The sequence below is a fragment of the Phaethon aethereus genome (genome assembly GCF_964289735.1).
Source record: "Phaethon aethereus genome assembly, chromosome: 5".
Lineage (NCBI taxonomy): Eukaryota > Metazoa > Chordata > Aves > Phaethontiformes > Phaethontidae > Phaethon > Phaethon aethereus.
The window spans coordinates 15,019,480-15,040,091 of NC_138579.1; the positions used below are offsets into that span (position 1 = coordinate 15,019,480).

The following is a 20,612-nucleotide window of genomic DNA, read 5'->3' on the forward strand; positions in this document are numbered from 1 at the left end:
GAGGTCTGACAACACTCACTGCAGGGTTTTAACATGCTACCACTCTCCTTGAGCCCTCCTTGGAGGTGCCCATCCCCATTGCAGAGGTAACAGAATGGAGTATGTCTTTGTGTGACTAATGCATCTCGACTCGTTCATTCGTAGGGCAGAGTGGAGAGCTGGCGTGATGGTGTCTCACAGCTCCACAGCACGATTTGCCAGCATCTCTCAAGCTGTTCACACCATACGCCACTCCCCGTCACAGCTTCCCCCACCGCTCCCCACACCGCTGAGATACTTCGCCTCGCTTTGACACATTCTTAGGGTTCAGCCTTTTGTTACGCCACCAGTGCACCTAGCCCAGCAGGCATCGAGCATGCCGCTCCCGACCACGTCAGCTCCCAGGAACACAAGCCCAGCTGGAGAGTCCTCAGTTTTCCCAATGAGATTTTATTAATGTCTAGGAGGATATAAGTAGATCTCAGGCAAGAGGGCTTGAAGAGCTGGTCTGCTGACAGATGGACCAAACCCTCCCTAGCAATAGAGGTACTGGCACCTCTGAGTATAAGTTGTATTAGTACATTGTAGGATGTTGTTTGTATTATCAAAAGCTGCAGCAATGTTATTGGCCTGATATCCCACTGTTGCACTGGATGAGATGTTGCACAACAGGAATAGAGCCAGGGAAAACTCCGGGATGTTACTCTCCTGGTGTGGAAACCACCACGGGAATTTGACAGTGTACAGAACGTTTTAATTCAAAAAGGTAAGAAATAACAATGGCAGGACCAAATGTCTTGAATTCCCTGTATTTCTCAGGGAAAACTCATACTAGGTACCCATGTATTTCTGGAAAGTGGCATTTCACATGATCATTTTTTCCCTAGCAGAGCCAGGCTGCAAGCAGCAAGCAATTTTGGCACATCTGCAGAAGGGGCTGCAGGACCTTCTCTTGTCTCTAGCTCAAGTTGCAGATGTGTTTCTTCAGCAGCAATATAATTTTAAGCAGCATTTGGTTACAGGCACTTACTTCCAACCCTGCTGTACCTACTAGACCATCTGGCCCAGCAATCATGTAGCTTCACAGTGAGCCAGATGAGGAAAACGATCCAGGTTAAAATGAACACAGCAAGACACTCCCAAAAGAACAGTACCTCAGGAGAATGAGCACAGGCTCTGGGGAGGGGTAGGATGAAGCAGGAGAGCTCCCTTCTACAGCACAGACTGGGAATCTACACTCCAAATAATGTTGGAAGTAAAGTAGGAGAGACTGAAGAAAAATGAGGCAGAAGCAACAGGGAAAAGTAGTGTCCGGAGTCTCTGTTTTTCATTTGATTGCTCCTCACTTAGAGCAGGGATGGAAAAATTGCTTTGACTGAGAGAATAGCTCCAAACTTCTCTTCCCAAATTCAGCCCAAATCTTGTGCTCTACTAAGTTTTTGATTTCATTGTGTAAATATGAAATTCCCAACAAGGGCTTGCTTACAACACAACATGGTCTAAGCAAAGTCAGTGGAAACTATCAGCTGGGGTTTGAGTTTAGGTTTGTATGGAGCTCCAGTGATACTGCAGTGCAAGGATGTTCTTTTCCAAGTCTGGTCAGAACCAAATAGTCCCCCAGGAAAATAACAGGCTTTGCAATTCCAGGTATGCTTCCAGATTGAAGACGTTTAAACATATCTAGAGTGACTTTCCTAAGGTTTTCTTCAGTAAATGATGAGGAAAGCTAGCAAAAATTTCAGTCTAGTAATCCTCTAAAGGGACCTAAAAAAATCTAACCTTTGGTAAGTATGAAGATCTTCAAAATCAGAAGAAACTCTACCACTACCATGTCATGCTCCTTTCCCAAGTAGTCACGCCTGGCAGCTTCTCGCAAGGCTCCTTGGCTTTAATTTACACATTACTCCATCTAGTGGCCTAAAGGTTCCAGCATCCAACAGTTTAAAACTCTGCCCTGGTACCAGCTGGAATTCAAACCTCTGCAGCAATTTTGCCATAACCACTTTTGCCTCCACCTGTTAAGAAGAAAAGCAAACTCATCATCGGTGACAGCAAATACAGCTTGGACTGCAGCTACTTAAAGTCAGTGTATTATGTCATGCTGCTTTGTCAATACAGAGATTTAAAAGTTAAATGTTACTCTTAATGTAGCTGGCTGAGTCTGGGGCTTCCTGGATTTGAAGACAACTGACAGGCACTAAGATGGGTCCTTCTGTGTATGCGTTAGCTTTGTTGTGGAAATCACCGTGTAAAACCAAGGACTTTAACGTGAAGATTTTGAGCACTGGTGCTTAGAGGAACTCACAGCACAGACCCGAAGAGCTGGCCTCTTACTGTCCTTCTGAAATGCTCTCTGCCATGCTCATACACTTCATCAAATTGTTCCTCCCATCCACACAGTGCCCCCTCACCTTCTCAGTGCCAGTCCTGGCTTCTGCCCTCCTGCCAGCTGACATTTTCCCTGCCTTGACTCTGCCAGCTACAGCCACGGGATGGTCCCCAAGAGCACCTGCACACAGCCCCATCTGTCTGACCTTGGCTGGCAAAGGGGTATTGACTGCGACTCCCATCAAGTGGTTTAGATTCAAGCAGAGTGACCCAGGACAGTTCAGAGGGAGAGCAGCCTGCTGCCCCCTCCCCTGCAGGCACCTTGGCTGCATGCTGGCATGGGTAACATGGGACCAGTTTGGTATATATATGTCGGTGGTAAAGTTTGAGACATGCCCTGTTGTGGGCATGGTGGGCATCTTCCCTCCAGAGGGAAGAGGGTCAGTGCACCATCAGTGTGGCCCTGGGTCCCCCACCACTAGCCACAGCCAGCACACCCTGAGCTGGCCCAGTGCTCGCTACTGAAGCGTCCTTCCAGGCCTCTGCTTACCTGTGCAAACACCTGCCCGATGCAGGATCGGGGTCCCAGAGAGAATGGAAAATAGCAGTAATATGGCCTGCAAAGAAAAAACACTCAAATCTGTCGTTTTGGCTTCGTTGTAAAGAAACAAGCAAATATTTCATCACAGCAGCAAGGGAATGGTCTAAATACCACCTTACCTAGCTGACTTAAGACAGTCTCCAAATTAACATGTTTTTGCTTCAGAGCAGCAGTGCCGCTCTGCAGCAAATTTCCTTGTCATCTCTGCTTACTATATGGCTCAGCTCACAGAGCTGTTTTGATGCATGCAAATCTTATTTCAAAGCTGAATGTCAAGCATACTCCAAATGCTCTCCAGCCTGTCACGAGGACTTAATGATCCACCCAGTTATTGCTCCTTTGGACAGCTCTGAACCATAAGAGTGAGGGGGCATATGGCTCAGAAGACCAGACTAACTCTAGGCTGAAATAAAACCCTGGCTCACAAAGCAGTTAGATGCAGGGATCAGCACCAACTGTTTAGGTCACTGGTCCCTCCTACTGCACTCCCGCCTTCTGATTAGGCTTAGGCTGCTTGCCTGCTTGGCTGAACAGCATCTTCTGTCCCTTGGCCCCTTGTCCCATCTCTAATGTGGAGACACTTCACGCATCCTGGGGCCAGGGCTGCCACACATTAAATGTCTGATTTGCTTTAAGGGAAATATTCAACCTCAATTTGGCCCAAACCTTGTTTTTTTACCTCAATATAAACATTAAATAACATTAGTATTGGTCTTTTTTTGTAAGGTATTGCATTGTATAAAGAACCCCTGAGCAGAAGCTGCACATTATTGCTCCCTATTTGCATTTGGATAAGGCTTTACTGTTACTCATACTGGAATGGAAAAAGAGTTTTATTCTACTTTCTTCCCCTCAAAATCTCTTCCTGGAATGGTTCCCTATTACATACTTAATAACCTGAGAGTAAAAAGAAACTCACTTAGGTGCATCTTTGCTAAATCGGTCTGGATTGAAAGTGAGTGGATCCTTGAAATACCTTTCCATCCTTCCCATTATGTAAGTGCTGAACTGTCAAGAAAGAGTTCATTTGCATTAGTCAGGAGCAGCACACTGTTGTCACAGGTACTAAACCATAGCTGCCTTCCACTCCCCAGGCAAAATCGATCCAGAGTCCCAGTTCATACCCCGGTTTTGCCCAAAATTTCAGAGGCCAGCAGAAATAAGCCCAGGGAGGATTCAGGCCTTCTGATACACAGATACCTTATATTTGGGTCAACTGCAGCAGCTAAAAGCTGCTGCTGGTGGATCGGACTCACAACGAGCGTTGTGTTTCCAGGAATTCTGATGCCATTGATGACGTGCTCCTTCTCCATCCAGCGTACGGTCCCTGGGAGGGGCGGGTACAGCCGCAGCGATTCCTTCAAAACCTGCATCAGCGAAAAGCACAAAAGGTCAGTTAGTTAATACAGTATAGGAAGCAGAAATAAAATTAATTACCTCCCTATGGCTTTTCACTTTGGCTAAATAGGAGCCTTTGACTTGTGGAACAGATGCTGGTGTATCTGCCTTTGGCTCCTGTGGGCAAAATATATGGCTAAGTCAGCTCCTTCAGGCCTGGTTCTTTGTTACAACTGGTAAAATACAGAGAAAAAGAAGCAAAATCTGCAAGAGATACCACGCATTGAACAGATATGACACCTCAAGTCAGGTCAGCAACTAAGTGAAAAATTCCTGGGAAGCAAATTCAAAGAAATATCTAAGAGTGAAGTCTCATGCTCCTGATGAGCTGCTCTTGGTGCTGGCTGCCACGAGGATGGGCGATTGCTCCCAGCTCCTTTCCACTCTCAGCATTGCACTCCCACTCCTGCCTTTGTCCTGCTTCTGCTGCTCAGGGAATTGAGCCAGGTCAGAGCACCAAAATGACAAAAAACAACCTGGCAAAGGAAAATGAATAGGGAACAGTGAGAAAAAACGTAATGAGACCGTTTCTTTTGGTGGCAGTGAGCTGTAAGAATGGCTTATTTCATCAAAGTGAAACCTAATTAACAGTGCACATTAGCATCGCACTGCAAATGCAATTAACGGTGTGTATGCACGAGTGGATTAAAGAAAAAGAAGCTTAGACAAAAGGATTCAGAATTGCCTAAGCGACAGGAGACGAGTCCCATGGTCTGATATTCCAGTGATGGATTGGCTCTGACCAAGGGTGACTGCGATTTTGGTTGTACAGATCCAAGCTTGTTCTGTTAAATAAATGGTCTGCTTTGAGACGCTCTCATGTGATAGGTCTTCAAACTGAAAGGCTTAGATACCTTGTCCTAATTGGAGTGGTATAATTATGACGGTGTTTGGAGAAGCCTAAGGAAACCTGCTGATTTCTGTAATCACAGAGACGCCTTTTCCTTATGAGAAATACACTTTTGAAATCTATCTGCTTTCAAAGCACAGTGATTTGTGGGATGGGATATGGCAAATGGTAAAACACCATCACACACCTTGACGGGGCAGTTTAAGAGAAGAGCTATCATGGCAGACTACTAAAATCACAAGGATTTTAAGCAGGAAGAATAGCTGTCAGGACTGTGATTCAGCCTCTCCTGAGGGCTACTGGGGTCTCCCACTCTGTAAAAAAGGATATGCAACATAAATGCTGGTGAGTAGCCAAGCCCTGGCTTTGCAGTTCATTACCAACCAGCATTTCTATACACAAGATCTCTTTTAGAACCAAACTTTTTTTTCCTCGAGTGACTGAAGAGGGCTTCAAAATTAAATAATAAAAGATGGAAATTGAAAAAACAGTAATTGTTTTTGGATGTCATCAAATCCCACTGAGTTTATGGTCCATGGCGAGATCATAGCTGGAAATGCTTTAACAATAATCAAACAAAAATAGAGTTGTGAGTTGGGAAGTGCCTGGGACGTACACGCAGGTTGGGCTTGAAGTTGCAAACCCTTCTTAAAATACAGCTATGGTTTCATCTTAAAAAGCTACGGATTAAGCAACTCTGCTCTAGCTCCCAGCTTTGTAATAATTAAAGAAAGCAGTGAAGGAATCATGTGGGGTTTTGGAAAGAAATTCGAGGACCATCTTCCCCGACAAGGCTGGGCTGTTGCAAATGGCTCATGGTAGCTGCTTGCTGACTCTCCGGTGATAAACGCTGACAGGATCAAATAGTAGCATTGCTCTTAAAATTTTGAAAGTGTGAGGCTCCTCTTGGCAGTCCCAGGAGATGGCAGGAGTGCTACCAAACAGCTCTGACTGCTATTTTACCTCACTCCTACAGTACCTGTGATAAGTAGGTGAGTTTGCTGAGATCCTCATAGTCAATGTCTCTCTTGGCACCAAGAACTTCATCCACTTCAGCCTGAAGCCTGCAGTTAAATTAAAAAATGTTAGTTGCACACACCCATTTCTTGCTAGGCAAGTTGACAAATTACATTTTTTTACTTTCCAGACACTGAGTTGGACTTTGACTCCCATCCTCAGGCAAAATGCCTACTGATTCCCAGCCAGCCTGCCTGAACTTGTGCCTCATATCAGAATGGAGTGATGTGCATACAGTGCAGCCGAATCATGCAGGAATTAGGACCAGCTTTGTATAAAGGCTTTGAAAAAAATCACTTAGATGGAATTGAAGTAATTAATCTTAAGCTTTTTTAAAATTGTAAATATATTGGGACTTTGAAACTGTTTATTTTGGAAGGGAGGCTAGAATTTATTGGGAATTGATCCTAGCTTTTTAATAATAGTTAAGTTCACCTTGAAATGAGCAGCAAGCTGCGTTTGCAAACTGGAGCGCACATACCTTTCCAATATTTCAGGATGCTGAGCCAGTGCCATTACTGTGAACGACAACTGATTGGCAGTGGTTTCGTGACCTAATGACATAAAAAAGTCATCTAAATGTTAGTATGAAATAATAACATGATACAAAGATGGTCTACTAGTCTGATTGTGAACAGGAAACTTTAAACATCAGGCCCTGCAAGTTTAATTTCAAGCATGCTAGAAATTAAAGGAAACACTAAAAGGGATGCAATTTTTACATAAGCAGCTTTCAAGAATGACAAGAACAAGACATAGCTGGTAAAGGTACAAGCCACCTTCCTCAACTCAAAGCTGCAGTGGCTGCATCCAGCACCACTGGTTATGAGTTCGACAGAAGGGCCAGTGAGGTTCAGTATTTGCCTTGGCATGTAATGGAGGACACAATTCTGCCAAGAAGCAAGGATTTACTGGTTTTGAGGGAAAAAGAGTTTCTAAACATCTTTCTTTGAAATGTCTGCTTTACGTGGGTAGTTTTCATTTTTGTATGGATAGGCCTATGCATTATTTTAAAGCATTACAGAAAACAGACTTCTGCAAAGATGTGTTCCTTGCAATAATCTCTTTCTTGCAAAAGAACAGTGGTTTAACCACACCTTCTCAGGAGCCTCAGATCAGTCTTAGGATCTTGCAAGATTGATCTTTCTGTGTTGTTTACCTCGCAACAACATTACCTCCATGTTGTTTATCATCTCGTCCCCTGCTTTTTCTGATAGGCTTGACAGTGCCCTCTCCTACCAAGCATTGGCAAATGCTCTTAAATCAAGAATGGCATTTGCTCATGTGGATGAGGTGACGTGAAGACATGTGAAATATGTTAAAGATGCTTTCGGTGGGGTTTGGCAGGATCTGGGAGGAAGGGCCAGAAGGCCATAAGGAATAGCTTTGTACCCCAGCAGGCCAGTGCTGTCCTCTGCAGCACAGGTTGCAAACCACTGCTCTGGTATTATTTGCTGTGCTGATGACCGAAGGAGGATAACATATCATTTGCCTATGAGAAAACTAAGATCTTTCTTCCAGACCTCGCCCAGATGGTCCTACGCCAGATGAATACTTCCGTCTTGGAACAAAGTGACAGCAGCATCACACACAGTGAGCAAGGACATTAATCATAACCCTGCAGATGGTCCAAGAATGAGTACGGCTTCCCATATGACATATCCAAACATTAGAATAGCTACCAACCCGCAACAAAGAAAGTGATAAAGTTATCCAGAATGTTTTCATCATCTCTAGTTTCCTCCAGAGCTGTCAAGAGAGAAAAACAAATGAGATTAGAAAATGTGTCCGTGCCCCAGCTGGAACAGCCAGAACGCTCTGCCGTGTTTCCCATGTTTTGTCTGAAGTGGCATTGGGGATGCCAGAGGATGCTGAGTGAGCAACTCAGTGGTGACTTGTGGCCAATATTTGAGCCGATATGAAGAAATGGGGAATTTTCGGAGCAACTCTCACTACCTTCAGTGTGAAAAAAAGCCCTCCTGAAGACATTAAAGAAGGATCAAAGTTCAGATCCCCAAAATAAGCCTCCCCAAATCTCACGGCAAAACATGCCACAGGTAAATTAACTGAAACAGCAACATGACCCCTACCATCTCCTTTCAGTATCTGCGTAAGAATATCCAGCGTGGCTTCCTTCCCATTCTGGATGGCCTCTCTCCTCTGGTCAATGCACTCCTTCCCCACATGCCGCAGCAGCCTCACACTCTCCTTGACCTCCTTTACCAGCTTCTGTTTCCCTGGCATATACTGAATACAGAATTTCTTCAGTCATTTTATCCCTTTTGCTGGTAAAAAATATTGCCAGTGGTGTGTTGGTTTTTTCTCAAGGAAGCACCTTGTTTTCTGCTAAATTATATTTGTCACAAAAACTTCTGCTCTCCATGGAACAAAGTGAACAACCCCAGGGTGAAGGGTTTGGGCTGAAATGAGAAATATTCCAATCTGGGCATGCTGATGTCCTGCCTGTTAGAGCTGATGTTTTGAGCACCATGAGCAAAATTCCTCACCTCTCCGTGGAGACAAACTGCAGCAGGTGATAGTGAATCTCACCTCTGGGCCCAAAGAGGAAAACAGGAGCTCTAAAAGCCTGAACTACAGCTTTTGTGGGAAACTGTGGAATAATTTTTAACTTAAGTATTTCAGATTACATCCATAATTTCCTAGTGTATGAATTTTGGTCAAAATATACTTTTTTATGGTAAGAAAGTTCAAATTTCTTCCTCCTTGAGTGAACACTGCCGTCCTGCTTGGACAAATGGCAAAAATCTCAATTTTTGCAGTGATGGGTGTGAAAATGTAAAAACACATGAGAAGATACATGCATGGGGGAAGAGAAGGCAGAAGGACAGAAAGGAAGCATTACATGGTAATTCTGCAAGTGTTTTAAAGCACTGATGAATTTTGTCTCCATATCCATTGAAGGGAAGGAGCTGCTGATGACCCTTTCCCCACCGTACACCACACAGCTCTGGCCCACCTGGGCAGCTCCAGCTGGACGTGAGGAGAGAGGACTGAAGTGAGGTGCGTACAGACCTGCAGAAGGGGGATGCGTGTCTTGGTCATTCCCTTCAAAGCTGTGGTCACAGCGTGCGGGAAAGGCGTTTGGTCATTGCTCAGTGCATTTAATTCCAAGCCAAAGGCTACCTGAAAAGCAGGAGAGAAAAAGGCAGCAACTTGCTGCATCCTCCTGGCTCCCTGGGGCTGGGGTGAAAGAGCAGGACAGTCTCACACCGCTGTCTTTTCCCCTAAAAATACCTCTGGCTAGATCCTGCCTTGCAGGAAGCTGCAAGGGAAGGGTAGTATCTACATTATGCTTCCTCCTTATTTGGGGGGGATTAATAATTTACTATTACTCCCCATTCATCCCAAAGAGAAGGGAAAAGCCAGCATAAAGCAGACTTCATGCTGACATACAATGGTAATAATACAACACCCACATGTGAACAAGACCTGGTGTGCCCCATTTGGCACAGAGGGGTGGGAGGTACAAGGCTTTTGCAAAGGGTGCTCATCCTGCAGGCCACACCTAAGCTGTGCAGACCCTTCCCCAACTGCCCCTTCCTATGGCTCAGCCAGAATGGAAGTGGCATAATTAGTCCTTCAGGTCTTCTGGCACCTAAAGGTCTTATTCCCTGGCTCTGGCTCTTGATCCCATCCTGCTGTTGGAACTTGTTACTTCCATTCCTTCCTACCAGTTGCAGAGGAAACAAGAAAGCAGACAGCTGGTACCTTTGCAATGATATCCATAGTCACCCGGTTCATCATCGTCAGCATGCTAAACTCTTTTTTTCCATCTGCCATTTCCTCTAGCTTCTCCATCAGCTCCTCTGCTTTTTCATTAAAAGTTTCCATCAGACCAATCAGGTAGCTGAACAATCAATAAAAACGACTGATGTGGGCTCTGGAGAGGACAGCACTGCTCAGGCAAAATTATAATTTTCCGTTGAAAATTGTAAAGGATTTTTCTTTTTTAATTTATAATAAATTTGCCTTTATACTTTAAAAAGCAAACAGATAAAATTAGCCAAATTTTTCTCATAGCAGCCCTACTTCATCCTGCCATGTAAACAATGGCTGTCATGGCAAAGGACTTTGGTCTGTGCATGCTGAAGCAAATGGACTTTATCTTCAGACGCTAAACGCAATGCATCGAGGCTCACACAAGCAAACCAGACCAACTCCCTACTCATCCACCGCACCATCTCTCTCACAGGGAACCACTCAGGCAGGTGAATGATGAGGCTTGCCCACTTCAAATCCCCAAGGTCTGTTTTGCAACAGGATAAGGCAGCCATCAGCACACTCCTGGATATGCAACCCTGGGACCTTTCTGCCATCGCTGAGCTCATATGGGTGTCACTCCCTCAGGGGAAGCCTGGTCAAATTATACTTGTGAGGGAAGTGGTGCATTGGACTCCAAGTAAAACATGATTTTGGCACTAAATGGGTTTTTTCTCTTTCTAAACAATAAATAATGGATCAATGACAAGGAGAATTATGAAAATACAATAGATATGACAGCTAGATCATTCCAGAGATATTTGCCTTACGTTCGGCTGAAAGCTGGATCCATTATCTTCCGCTGCTTGTGCCAATGCTCATGGTTGCAAACAGTTACCAAGCCATTCCCTAGAAACCTAGCATTTAGGAAAACAAGGAAAAGAACAGTTTTCAGCATGGGAGCCAGATGAACCCTGTGTGGTCACAAAGGTAACTCTTCCGCATCTGCTTTCTTGTACTTTTTCTATGTGCAGGGATTACCGTGCTGCTTTGAGTACACAGTTGTTGCATCACTGTGGACAATGACTGAACTGCAGATAAGTTTTGCCTGGTAGGTTTGGACTGCTGAGTCCAGCAAGATGCTGATTCATTACAGCTGTTATGCAAATAATTAATATAACAACTGGATTATTATATTTTTTAAAGCTTCAGGCTAACAGAAGAAAATACCCTTTTTTTTTAATTGAGTTTAGGAGCTGGAAACTCCCATGCATTAAGGAAAAATTCAGTGCTCTAAAATCTAAGTGAGAAGTTTGATGATGGTCTTGAGCATAACTGAACATCCACAGGGGGGAAAAAATTTGATCAAGGTAAAAAAAATCCAACATAACCTCCTCCCTGACTGTGAAGACATTTGACTTGACACACAATTTAGTAGGTAGACATTGCTCACATATGTCTGGAATTAGTCATTAAGCCCAACACTAAGGTAAATGGTCTGAATCAAAGTGTCACGCCTGTGTCGTTATTTATCATCTTTCATTTATTTTCAGATCACAACAGCTTCAGATGGGTTTCGCCTACCTCTCACCAAATATGTTGAAGATACGACCGTACACCAGCCGATCCTTTGGGTACTGTGGTGACATCAAGAACTCCTAAAATCAAATCTCAGGTCAGTGAATACTGAGTACAATCTGTTTCCCAAAGAAAACATAAAAAGCCACTCACACGTTCACTCTTTTCCTCCTGTAGCAATAGTCTGAAGACTAGATGAATTATTTGGTGTGCCCCAATTCCCCAGTTCCTGTGCTGCTAGCTTGTTTTGCATGCCTCTAGCACTTTTTGCCTGGTGACCTGAAATCTCACTCTGTGGTTATTGCAAAGATTTGAGGAAGAAATTTGGTCCCTTGTGCCTCATTCATTTGAGATATTAAGCTCTTGCAGAGAGTCTGCTTTTCAGAAATGGTGGATGCTTGCTCTATCTGCTGTTTAAATAAGGGTAACAAAGTAAATCAACTGATTAAGGAAGAAAATAAATCAGGACAGTCCAGAAAGCAGAGCACCTCATCCTCCTAACCCAGCCAGAGCCACCCTCTCTGCAGGCACAGACGCTGCACCACACTGCCCTGAACATCAGGCACCATGACTCTCTTTCTGGAGCAATGGGCTGAGCCCCACTGTCAATTTGGCTTTATTTTGCAGTACCTTCACTCCTTCAGGACTCAGAATCATCACTGAGACTCTGTGAAAGGCATTAAGCCGTACAATAGGTCCATATTTCTCTGCCCTACAAGGAGAGAAGGGGAAAAAAAAAAGAAAGAGAATTATGGTACAAACCACCAACATGTAACAGTTCAGACCTAATAACCTCAAAGGACCAAAGCAGCATGTACTGGAAACTACCGCAGTCTTCAGCAAATAAAGCCATTAGGAGAAAGATCAATGCTCTCTCTCTAGCTCCTCTACCAACCTTCTGAATGATGCTAAATATGTAATTCAGGACCTCCGTGCCTTGGTTTCCCAACCTGTGCTACAGGGCTACCGCATCTGATGATACTGATGGGTCTCAACTTACCACTGCAGGAAGAGATCATGCATAAACTCCTGTTTCCTCAGCATTCTCCACAAGATTGGCAGATGTCCAAATAAAAAGCTGCAGAAAAGGAAGATTAAGAGTGTCACCTATGCCAACATAGGGTTTTGTATGGATTGCAATCCTTGCTCAGTGATGCAACATGGGTGTTGCTCATGTTTTCCTCCTTGTAAGGAAAGATAAAAGTAACACCTGCCCAGCCCTCATGTGGGGAAGCTGGGGGCCAGGGTCAGGCTGGTGCACTCCTGCAGCCAGGAAGATCAGTGCAGAGATGCAGGACAAGGTCCTTTTTGCTTCTGTATTATAGGAGATGTTTGGGTCTGGGTGGGAGCTCCCAGCAAACTGCTTTGCTCTTTGCCTAGCTGGCAGAATCTCTGCTGCAACTATTACATTTCTGTACATGCAACAGACATTTGCATTAAATATTCTTTAATACATGCTCAGCCCTGATAAGCGTAACTTTGGTTCTGTCAATGGAGTTAAACTGAGTAAAATTACGAATGGTCTCCTTCTGCCTAAAGCCATGTCACCTCAAATGCTGAAATAAAGAGGGCAATGTAGAAGGATAATCACTGATTAATATGGAAATTGCAGAAATTAATAAAAAGGGCTAACTCTTCAAATACAATAGCTGTATTAAAAAGTTAAAGATCAATGCCATCTTTTGGCTGCGAGTGGTGAATTCCCACTGGCTTTGCGTACATCTGAAGGAAGATTTGGTTGAGCTCCTCTCTAAATGAAGCAAGCTGCGCTCGAGATCTGTTTTCCATTTGAGAGACAGATAGCCATGCCATCATCCTTTTCAGTATAAACAAGCTATAGGGGAAAAACAGGCTCTGATTTTATTTCTGGGAGGTGCCTAAAATAACAAGCACTCAACAAAGTTACTCAGCATCTACAGAAACTTTTAATCCTTCACTTGCTTGATTCCTCCATTATAACTGGACTCCAGAAAGATGTGAAAGCCCCAAATACGACAGACAAGTCCTTCGTTAGCTAAAGCTCTGGAAGCCGCTCCATCTGCAGCACATCAGCAAGGTCCCACTCGTGACTCCCCTTGGGTGACACATGAATCCTCAGAGATATTTTTCATCCCCTGTCCTATCACTACCCAATTAAGTCAGGTGTTACTGCAGGCCTAAAACATACAGAATCACAGAATCACAGAATACATCTGCTGGTGAGAAGTCCCAGTTACTTACTGCATACCATTACAAAAAACTAAGCAAGGACTTGGCTTGGGATACATAACTATGTGACACTATCATCCGAAAACATGTATTTGCAAAGAAATATCTTTTGCCCATTTCTTGCTATTACATCTTTAATATGAAGCACACCTTTGTAAGAAATGACCTCCTCTCTTCACACGTAAGCCATTCATGTGGTAAAAACAACATAAAGCCACTAGGGCTCACTTTTTCAGCCTGTCCTGCACAAGTCTCCTTTAGAGATGTGCTGTGTCAGTTCAGGTAAAATAAATCAGCTCAGGAAATCAAGGGCGTTAACATAATCTTGTCATCATACAGCCATAAGACCTTAGACAAAGTCTTGAGGTTTTGGTAAGATCCTATTGTACTTCATCCTAAAACAAGGCTTTCTTCAGCTTTTATCAAAGGGAAAGAGCCAAGGGCAAAGGGAAAGTCATGCATCTGGAACAGAGTAACAGCTTGAAACAATACCAGCTGTGGGCTGGCTGGATGGGGAGCAGATCTGCTGACCACAACCTGGAGGCTGGTCCCGGTGGGCAGCAAACTGGACACAAGCCAGCCTTTGCTTCTGGTGCTGCTCTTCTCCAGTTTGCCAGATACAGTCTCAGCTGAGAAGTGTTAGATTTGGATTAATACCATTTCAGAGTAATTTGGGTTGGCAAGGTCCTCTGGAGGCCACTGGCCCAATCCCCTGCTCCAGGCCAGTCATCGTCAGAGCTATGTTGTATATATGGGCCTCACCCAGTCACGCGTGCCAGTGTCTGAGCAACCTCATGGCGAAGGTGTTTTGCCTTACACGCAACTGGGATTTCCCTTCAGACAACTTGTGTCCGTTGCCCTTTGCCCTTCATTTTGCAACTCCAAGGAGAATATGGTTCCATCTTTGCATAACCACCCATCAGGTAGCTGAAAACAGCCAGTGGATCCCCCCCGCCTTCAGCAGCTGCTTCTCCACCCAAAGCAAGCCCAACTCTCTCAGTCTCCCGGCCATCCTGGCTGCCCTCCGCTGGACTTGCCCCAGTGTGTCAGTGTCTTTCTTGTACTGGGGAGACCAGTACACACAATACCCAGCTTTGCTTCCCCCCCCCCCGCCAAATGGCTTTCCAGGGCTGCAGGTATTTGATTTTCTTTACCTTGGACATTTAGGAGTGGAAGTGTTTGTGCCACTGGTACTGAATTGGGGGTTTTGGACTGCCCTGGCAATTTATACTCTTGAAAAGCTATCAAGTACTGTGGGCTTGCATGACATACAAGCTTCCACCTAGACACAGCAGTACCAGAAACCTTCCTGGGAAGGAGCCTAGGCTGATCACCAACATCAAGCCTCAAACCTTGAAGAAGGGACAGAAAAGCAGCCCCAGTGTTCCTTGAGCTGCCATTACTCTAGGGTGTTACTTCACACCTTGAAACGAACCTAGGGACAAGCAGGTTCAGGTATGACAAGATCCATCCTCTCTCTAATCTTAGTATCTGACCCTGATTACACAAGTAGGCTGAAACATGGAGTTAGGTAGCCAAGCTTGGTCTCCCTGTAGGACTGTTTGTGTAAGGGAGTGCTGGTGTGGTGTCTCTTCCCGTGGCCTGTTACGGAGGACATGTGCACCCAAAGGTGAGGTTGAATGCGAAGCCCACATATGCCTGTAAGAATGGTGTCTCCTTGTGACAGTGCTGCCACTGCCTTGCTGGCAGCCTTCTCACTACCCTTCACCACTTAAGACTTTTTTTTTTTTTTTTTTTGGCAGAAACCAAGCACCTAGCCCACGGGGAGAGGTGGACTTAGCATCAGTGTGCCTTTTAGAGCTGTGCGGGCCAGCCGGCCGTGCCGGTCCAGTGCAGAGAGCCCCTCCTGCATGGCCGGTGCTGCCTCTCGGGTCCCTTTGGTGTCCTAAGGAAACGCACAGCTCAGGTGAGCACCTCCGCACCACTGCTTCCGGGCTGCAGCGGCCCGCTGGGGCGACCAGCCGGGGACAGGCAAGCCCCCAGGCCGCAGCCCGCCAGCCCCGGCCGGGCAGTGCTGCGGAGCCGGCCGGCGGGGCCCCGGCCGGGCTTTCCCGGGAGCAGGCGCGCACCTGCGCTGTTCCCAGTCGGCCCGGCCGCCTCGACGCTGCCCTCGCCCACGCCTGCGGGGCCCTGGCCCGCCGCGGCAGCTCGCCCTGCGGAGGTGCGGGCCGGAGCCTTTATCTCCTGCTCTGACGTTTCCTCAGGGCTCCAGTCGCGGCGGAGCCACGGGCGCGGGCGCGGGGGCGAAAGCCCCCGGTGGGAATCGCTCTGCAGACGCCTGAAAACCCGACCCCGGGCCCCAGCTCCCCACCCCGAGCCCGCCCCTCACCTCTCCCGCGGGGCGCCGGGGATGTGGTCGTACTGCGCGTGGATGTACCTCACGTAGCAGCAGTACAGGCCGAAGGCCAGGAGACAGAGCGCCAGCAGAACCCCCCCCGCCGCCCCCAGCGCCTCCATCGCCCGCGGGCGACCGGCTGCCAGCGCCGGCCCCTCCCGGGCAGCGGCTGCCGGGGCGGGCCGGGGGAGGCCCCGGCTGTGGGAGGCCGTGGGCGGGGCCGGCCCCGCTTAAAGGGCCCGGCGGCGGCGGGGCAGGCTGGGTCCCGAGTCGCTCCCACGGGGTGGCTGCCGGGCGGGGGGGGGGTGGGGGTGGGGGGGGGTGGGGTGTCTGTCTGTCTGTCTGTCTGTCTGTCTGTCTGTCTGTGTGTGTGTGTGTGTGTGTGTGCGCGCGCGCGCGCGTGCTTTCCTGGGTGGCGGCGGTGCTGCGCACAAGTGCGTGAGGGGGTCAGGAAGGGTGCTGCACCTTCATGTGTTCTTTGCAGAAGTGCTTTAAATAAGACTCAGCGCTGAAGGCTCTTAAATAGCTAAGCTGTCCCAGGACAAGGAAGGCTGAGGCTCCTTCTTGATTTCTAACCGTTTAAAATGTAAGAGGCGAAGGGAACAAACTGTTGATGCCTATAGGAATCGATAAATGAAGATTTTCAGAGCATGCTTTGGGCCCTAGGTTATACAATCCATCCATATATCATCATCCAAGCACGGGTGTGAGAGATGACACAGTTTTATTCAAAATAGGCGATCTAAAGCTGACTGCCACAAATTGCATAAGGATCACAGGACACAAGGGACCAAGCCATAAAATGGTGGAAATTCATTTCTAGTAAATGAAACGTAATGCATGGGGCAAGATAAACTATGTCTATACAACCAACCCAGTGATATGTATTCAGTGGTGGCACCTGTTTAGGAAACGTCAGCTTAATGCTCAATACAGACCAAAGCAGCAAGGAGAGCCCTGGCAGTGATTAGAAATGGGAGAGTGAACAAAGCAAGATGTCTGACTGTATTAGCATATGGAGGACTCCATAAGTCTAGAGCACACCTGCTGTGTACAAATACCGTATGTGCTCTTCCTCCCAGCTCAGCAGAGGTGTAGAAATAGAGGCAGAAGAGATTCGGGCTCCAAACTGGAAAAAGGATGACCGAGGGAGGTTATGACAGGGGCCTGGAAAACCATCAGTGGTTTGGAGATGAATAGAGGCAAACTAATCATTACTATTTATAATTCAAGAACAAGGAGGCAGCCACTGAAATGATCCAGCGGCAGGTCTAAAGAGGAAGACATTTTTCACAATGGATGAACTCGCTGCAACAGGTTGTTGTGGAGGCTAATGAATAAACTGGCTCACAAGGAGCCGGGGAAAGTGCTGGGGGATGGATCCAGGAGCTATCACTGGTCTCAGCAGGAGCTCTGCACCCTGGGGAATCCTGGGAGGAATGGCAAGACCCCCAGTGGCCCAAGAAGACCCCCTGAATGGCCCAAGCTCTGAGGATACACAAACTTCCCACTGTATTCTCCTGTCTTCCCATCCTGCCCTCAGCCCAGCGGCCTTTTCACCCCTGCAACAATCTCCAGTCTCCTATAAACCCCCGCTTTCTTCCCTCCTCCTCTGAGACCTGCTGCCCGCACCCGAGGCCCCTTCCCTGTGCTGCAGCTCCTGCCTGCTGCATGCCGTGCCCACTCCACGCCTTTAAAGCTTGCCCACCTTGCATGTGGGGTGGTAGACGCTCCTCTCCACTGGCTCTGACTGCAGCAGGAGAAGGAGAAGCAGGACACCCTGCTTCCCTTTAAAGAAAAGCAGCACGCCGCTTGCCTGTCAGGCTTTTGTGGGACAACTCCATTTGTACACTATTTCTCCATACAAGCTTTACTCAAGCAGCTGGAGACAGGATGCTAAGCTACCTGGATTTCTATCATATGTGCCTGGGGGTCTCTGACATTTCTCAGCACCGTATGAGGCTGCTGCAGGAGTTTCCATCCCTGCTGTTTCCAATGGGGTGCCTTTCCCCAGCTCCCCTCCCACAGCAGCTCCCATATGGCCATGCCTCTCCGCAGCAGGAGGGAGAGGATGTAACTCATGGCCCCCCTGGTTTTGTCCATCTGATGCGGGAATCATCTGCCAGGCACCTCCAAGAGTCAGCTGGCTTTGGCTTCCAAATGGAAGCAATGACTGTGCTAAAAGGCCACAATCTGCAGGTTTTCCTTGGTTTTCTTGTGTCATTTCTGCTTGTGTTCGAGACTAGCAGACCAGAGAGAGCAGAGAAAGGCTATCAAAGCAACAACAGCACATGCTGGTGTAAGGTGAGAGATTTCATTTTTGTTCCAAAACATAAATTATTTTGAACGAGCTGTTAGAGGGGCAGCGCGGAGTCCATGGTGAAGGGGAATTTGAGCGCCTATAGCAGCTGTGACTCTATGTGTTATTTATGCTGCTTTCCTGTGTGGATTCATGCCCACATATCCCTCACGAGCACCTTAGAGACTAATACCTACTGGCCAACTTCAACTAAACTTGCCATGGAAACAGATTACAAAATGCTTGAAAACCAGGCAGACGGAAGGAGTTGCACTGGGTTTGTAGTGAGAGCTAGACTAAAGAAGAGTTTGGTATTGCAGACCTCAAAGGATGACAGGGATTTTCTTTTGAAGCCCCCAGGAACCGGCCCCTCTCCTGGCAGGCATGGCGGAAGCCTGCCTGTGTTGGGTTTCTTGGCCTGGGCAGGGCAGGAGCTGGCTGATATCAGCCCAGGAGGTCCCCAGCGAGGCAGAAGGACCAGAGACTCATCGTAAAACTGTGAAAGCCTGTCAGGAGCTCCTGGGCTTTTCCTTTTGGGTGGTCACCATGCTCAGCAGAGGGCAGGAAGGACACCTGAGGTTCTCTCTGAAAGCAAATACACCTGATCACTTTGTCCATGGACATCAGGGCTGCTCTGCTGGGCACGCTTGGTGGCCAGCATCGCTTTGCTGGCTTCACATTGCATAGCACAAGAGTTTGGTGGTAATGCCACATTACAGCCTCAGAAAAACACTGACTTGTTATGACAGTCTCATGGTACAAAACGTTAGAAACCATTTGTCAGTACAGAATGGAGCAAAAACTGGTATATTTTAAAATATTGTTTGGATTTCTGTTACATTTAATCTTAACATTGTTTTTTCTTTGGTTTGAAATAATCGCAACAACCCTGGAATGATCTTCCCTCTGTTTTGCATACACAAACTTTCACACAGGTATTTTTTTTTTTGATCTGGAAATTATGGTGTCGCTATATTCTCAAGGACCAACAATATTATCTAACTACTCTTTCTGTTTACCTTAATTGAAACTAGATTTTTTTTTTTTTTTTTTTTTTGCCTGTTAAGGCTGGGGTTTTATAACCTCTTTTTTTCAGAAAAAAAGCTAACATTCCTTCCCATTTGGTCAGGCAATATGGATCATGATCTCATGATACAAATACCCATCACTAGGAAATATATAGCTAATCACAAGAATAGCATCACCCAGAGAAAGTGCTTAAAAACTAAAGCTGGCTAATGAAACCATGTCTTTAAAGCCACTCAATGAACTTCCTGATGAAACAGTGATTTTCTGAGTTTCATCAGTTTTTTTTTTCAGCGTACTTCAAGAATAGACTGCAACTATCTGTAAGGTGTTCTTTCATTTGAAATCACTCAGAATAATTCCTGTGGAGGATTCCTGCTTGAACCTTGTCTGTGAGCAGCTTGCAGGGAGGTGATAAATTATTTGGCATTTTATACATTTTGATGGGATAGAGAAGCCATGTAATATAGTTCTGATCCCTGTGTAGAACAGGCAAGCTCTCAGAATAAATCTTCTCATGCAGATGTAATTGTCAGCTGATAACTCCCTTTCCTAAGTATTCAGCCTGGGTAAACTGCAGAAATTATCTTATATTTCAGGCTTTAAAGATAAGCTTTAATAAAACCTTTTGTTTGTATTCTAACAAGCTTTAATAACAACTTTTGTTTGTATTCTAATGTGTTTCTATACCCTTGAGGGAAGGACATGATACCAAGGGACCGCACCGTTACATTTATTATCTGCCTGGAAGCCATACGCCGCACTAAGAAGGAAGGAATGCAGGTTTGGGCACGCTGAACTTCCCCATCTGTCACCTTTCTGCTGGGGACTGAACTGCCATCGCGTGGACATTTTGCCAACTTGCACATTTCCATAAACACAAAGAGCAAGAGGGACTTGGGAACAGAACAGAAGAGCAGAGAACTGGGAACCATTAACTGGTGTGAAGTTACAAGGTGAATTTGAAAAAATGATGGGCCATAAGGTTAGTCCAAACTCCTGCTCTGTTTTGATTGTCTTTTCATAGCTTTTTAGGTTTGAAAACATTTACTGCTCGCTCTCTCGCGAGGTCCAGCACCATGTAGGCTCTAAGTGTGGACAGCAAGGAGAAGGCACAGTGTAGGCATGTCTTCGCTGGGAAATGCCTTCTGCAGCACACAGTTAGCCAGAGGGCTGGGTATCCTGGGGCAGTCTGAATTTACCAATAAAATGCATTACTAAATAAAGAGCTTTTAATTTTATTGTTAAATGT

The 20,612-nt window shown here is 46.2% G+C and overlaps 1 protein-coding gene across 1 annotated transcript; it reads right to left on the bottom strand.

Moving 5' to 3' along the window:
* Window positions 1-1,832: 1,832 nt before the first annotated feature.
* On the bottom strand, window positions 1,833-16,268 carry CYP46A1 (cytochrome P450 family 46 subfamily A member 1; the record flags this gene model as incomplete). Its single annotated transcript, XM_081999818.1, has 15 exons — window positions 16,030-16,268; window positions 12,472-12,549; window positions 12,102-12,183; window positions 11,478-11,551; window positions 10,724-10,810; window positions 9,903-10,041; window positions 9,207-9,317; window positions 8,264-8,420; window positions 7,860-7,922; window positions 6,655-6,727; window positions 6,136-6,220; window positions 4,165-4,275; window positions 3,828-3,916; window positions 2,858-2,924; window positions 1,833-1,994 (listed from the first exon to the last, which is right to left on the bottom strand). Exons 1-15 carry the CDS (start codon window positions 16,155-16,157, stop codon window positions 1,833-1,835), a joined length of 1,506 nt encoding a protein of 501 aa, XP_081855944.1. The 5' UTR covers window positions 16,158-16,268.
* Between the last annotated feature and the right edge of the window lie 4,344 nt (window positions 16,269-20,612).